We start from the raw sequence: 3665 nt of genomic DNA on the forward strand, positions 1-3665 counted from the left end.
TCCGTATAGGAAGTTTGTGTGCGTGCGTGCGTGCGTGCGTGCGTGCGTGCGTGCGTGCGTGCGTGCGTGTGCGTGCGTGCGTGCGTGCGTGCGTGCGTGCGGGTGTATGTATGCCTGTGTTCCCGCGCGCGTGTGTGTGTTTTGGTGTTTGTGTGTGTGTGTGTGTGTGTGTGTGTGTTTGTATGTGTGTGTGCGTGCGTGCGTGCGTGCGTGCGTGCGTGCGTGCGTGCGTGCGTGCGTGAGTATGTGTGTGTGTATGTATGCCTGTGTTCCCGCGCGCGCGTGTGTGTGTGTGTGTGTGTTTGTGTGTGTGTGCGTATGTGTGTGTGTGTGTGTGTGTGTGATTGCCCGTATGTGTGGCTATATGAAGAGTGTATCTAGCAACAACGTCGTCGCTAACAAAACGTAACGTGTACGCCATATATACCTTGGCAACAAATGTTTGCGGCAATCGCTAAAGCCCCGGTTTTAATTTTTTTAGGTGTAACGAACCAGGATGATAACGTCTCAGACGAAAGCTTTTCCTGCGTGCATACAGGCGTGGAAAACCTCTACCGATGTTTCAGGTAAAGACGGCGCGCGACACCACGAAACCCTGCAACTAATACCGTTGACACACTGAACTTTCAATGCGCTTTGATGCGCATTGATGCGCTTCATCGCGGTTATGTACACACCAGATACGGTTGTAATGCGCATCAATGCGCATTATTTTTAATTCACATACGTATGTGGATTGAGCAGTTCGCTTACGGTTCGATTCGGTTCGGTTCGGTTCTGTTTGGCGGTGTGTCAACGATAATTTTACAACACGGTTCTGTTCGGTTTGGGATTGGATGATGAAATCACGTGGTGTTCTCGTGAAGATCCTGTGATTGGATGATGAAATCACGTGGTGTTCTCGTGAAGATCCTGTGATTCGATGATGAAATCACGTGGTGTTCTCGTGAAGATCCTGTTGAATGCGTTGTTGGATTTGCGTTCGGATGCGTTCGGATTTGCGTTCGGATTTACGTTCGGTTGTTTCGGAGTGTCAACGGTATATCACATATGAAATCGAATTATGTCATTCGGTTACAATGCGCATCAATGCGCATTGATGCGCATTGGTCAATACCGAATTTGGTGTGTCAAGGGTATTATAAAATGTCGCGTAGCATAAGCTAATATTAAAATATATACATTGCCTTTCGGCTATTCGACATGTTGTCGTAATTCTCTATTTTGACTATCCTCGAATTGCAGGCTGCGATCAGGAGTAGATGAAAACAAATTATTTTGTTTTATTAACTTCTACTGCGATCATCAGTAACCGGTTGGCGTAGATAGTTAGATACCCGCCTTGTTTCTATGGAAAGCACACTATAATCCTTACCCCTCTAATGCGACATCCTCTTTTCGTACCTGGTTTTATTTTAGATGTTGGTTTTTTGCGTACGCCATGTGGTGGCGTTTGCATGTATTTTCATCATAGCCGAAAACTCGAGCCAATAGTATAGTCAATTTGCTACAAGTGTTCTTAAAATTAAAACAAAACTTAGTAGTTTTATTGTTGCCGTAGGGAAATATTCAGATACAAGACGTGGAAAGATCAATAATTTGATCTTTTTTACTTTGGCGTGTCAGAATGGAAGTGATGTATAATCCCAACAGTTCAAAAATATTTGTATATATCTTTCGTCAGCCGAGTAGATGGCACATATATATTCACATTCACATGACATATTCATATTTTATCCCTACTTTCCATAAAATTATTTAACAGCATCCTCATTTAACTTGTATTATTTAATTCGCATGTGCGTGTAAGCGAAAATTACAGGTCACTGTTAGGTATATTAATTGCGAAATTTCAGAATTATCGAATGAGAAAAACGGTAATATCTCCATTTTGCATCATTCGGGTTTTTCTTGTTGCGAATGCAATAGATGGCGCTGCTACCGCTGTGAGCGCAATAAACTACTTTAGTTTGTATCGAGGCACGAGCTACTAGCTTTGGGAAAATCCTGTAACGCGTAGCTCTCAGCTGGTGGCAGCCAAGGTAGAAGCCTGAAAAAAATCTCCTAGGTGTGAGAAACAAGACTGTAAAGGTCTAACTGCAGGCCTGAGGGGGTAATAAGGAAACAATCCGTTAACGTTTCAAAAAATATATCACTTGCAGAATGAGATTACGGGATGAATTACACAATAAAGTTACTCTATTATTCATTTGTAATTTGTTATAGAATCCCTTTCGTTTTTCGGCGCATCATGTTTATTTTCTAAAATATAGGTGACAACTGCATATGTGCGCTCCCTGCCATCTTGTAGGCTACGTTCTGTGTCACCAGTTCAATAGTCGTCATTAATTTTATGTCTGAATGTTTATATAAAAACGCTAGCCCGTGGGATGAGTGAGGTGAAGCTAGCAATCCATAGTTTGCGGTTGCGGATGCTGTGACTAGAAGGGGAACGGGGTGTCCATTCCCAGTGTCCCACGATAAAAAAAACATGCTGTTTTCCAGTTCCCAGTTATATAAAAAGGTATTTTCCAGATAATATTTTTCCCCTCAATCCATATTCCCAAATTTATCGGGCATTTCCCGGTTCTAAGATAACTAAAATGCTCCGATCCCGCGCCCCCAAAAATAACCGTTCCCGCTTCTGACCACGTTAGTTATTCTCCTCTAGCTGTATTTTTGTAGCAGAAGCTATTGCTAGTGTTAATCGCCTTGATTGTTCTTGTTTACTTTTAAGGAAATCATGAGACAACCCGTGTTTTCATCACTCGCCGTTCAGTATCAGCTATGGAACAGAGAGACAGTGCCGCAGCAAAGCGACCCATTCTCGCAAAAGCCTAACCGCACAGCCCTACAGCAGAATAGCCAATTTCAAATTGGTTAAATAAAACGGAAACAAGAGATAACGGGCACAATTCTTATTATTTATTCTAACGTCGTGTATTGTATGGCGGTTAATGATGGTGTAGGCAACCTCTCACGTGTTACTGTAATAATGCATAAAACGCAAAAATGCAGTTGAATTAACATTGACACGTTTCTCGTGTTGTCGTAGATAGAAAATATACCTATAGCAGATTAAGTTAGAGCCGGATTGAAATCGTATTTAGACAAACAAATAATGAAAATATGAATGTAATATCTATTACATTGAAAATTGAATACAGTGTAAAGTTGTGTAGAAATACCATTCCAAAACCTATTTCTTGATTCATGTAGTAGGGTAGTACTACTTCTGACGCGTGACCTTTGTGTGAATCATCAAGGATGTCTGTAATGACAAATTATGACCTCAATCCATATTAAACATTATTATTCTTAAATACACATTTGTTAATTTTTCTAGTCGCAAATCGACCAATATTATAGACGACTTTAATGAATCAAAGTTACACACGAAAACATTTACCTGTACACAATCGCCTGTACACAACATGCACTTTACAATACACACGGCGTATAATACAGATATGTTTAGCTCTAAAACAGTTTTGTGAATTCGTTACGTTTAAAATCCACTGAAAATCCGAGAACTGTCAGTTTGCCTTTACGTTTATTATTATCCTTACAACGTGTACTTAGGAAACAAAGAAGTTTGTTTCGCAGGAAATGTCCGCTGTAACCGAGGCTCGGTCTGATTAATTAAGCTCTCTTTATCTGATTGC

General features: G+C 41.0%; 1 protein-coding gene across 1 annotated transcript in view; it reads left to right on the forward strand.

Moving 5' to 3' along the window:
- The window catches only part of LOC106814457, a 20393-nt gene extending 17068 nt beyond the window's left edge, over positions 1 to 3325 (forward strand). The window contains exons 4-5 of the mRNA XM_014818776.1: positions 482 to 566; positions 2738 to 3325. Of these exons, the coding sequence (XP_014674262.1) occupies positions 482 to 566; positions 2738 to 2747 (95 nt within the window). The 3' untranslated portion in view covers positions 2748 to 3325. The remainder of the gene's footprint in view (positions 1 to 481; positions 567 to 2737) is intronic.
- The last annotated feature ends 340 nt before the right edge of the window (positions 3326 to 3665 follow it).

The sequence above is a fragment of the Priapulus caudatus genome, unplaced genomic scaffold (genome assembly GCF_000485595.1).
Source record: "Priapulus caudatus unplaced genomic scaffold, Priapulus_caudatus-5.0.1 Scaffold26, whole genome shotgun sequence".
In the NCBI taxonomy this organism is placed as follows: Eukaryota; Metazoa; Priapulida; class Priapulimorpha; order Priapulimorphida; family Priapulidae; genus Priapulus; species Priapulus caudatus.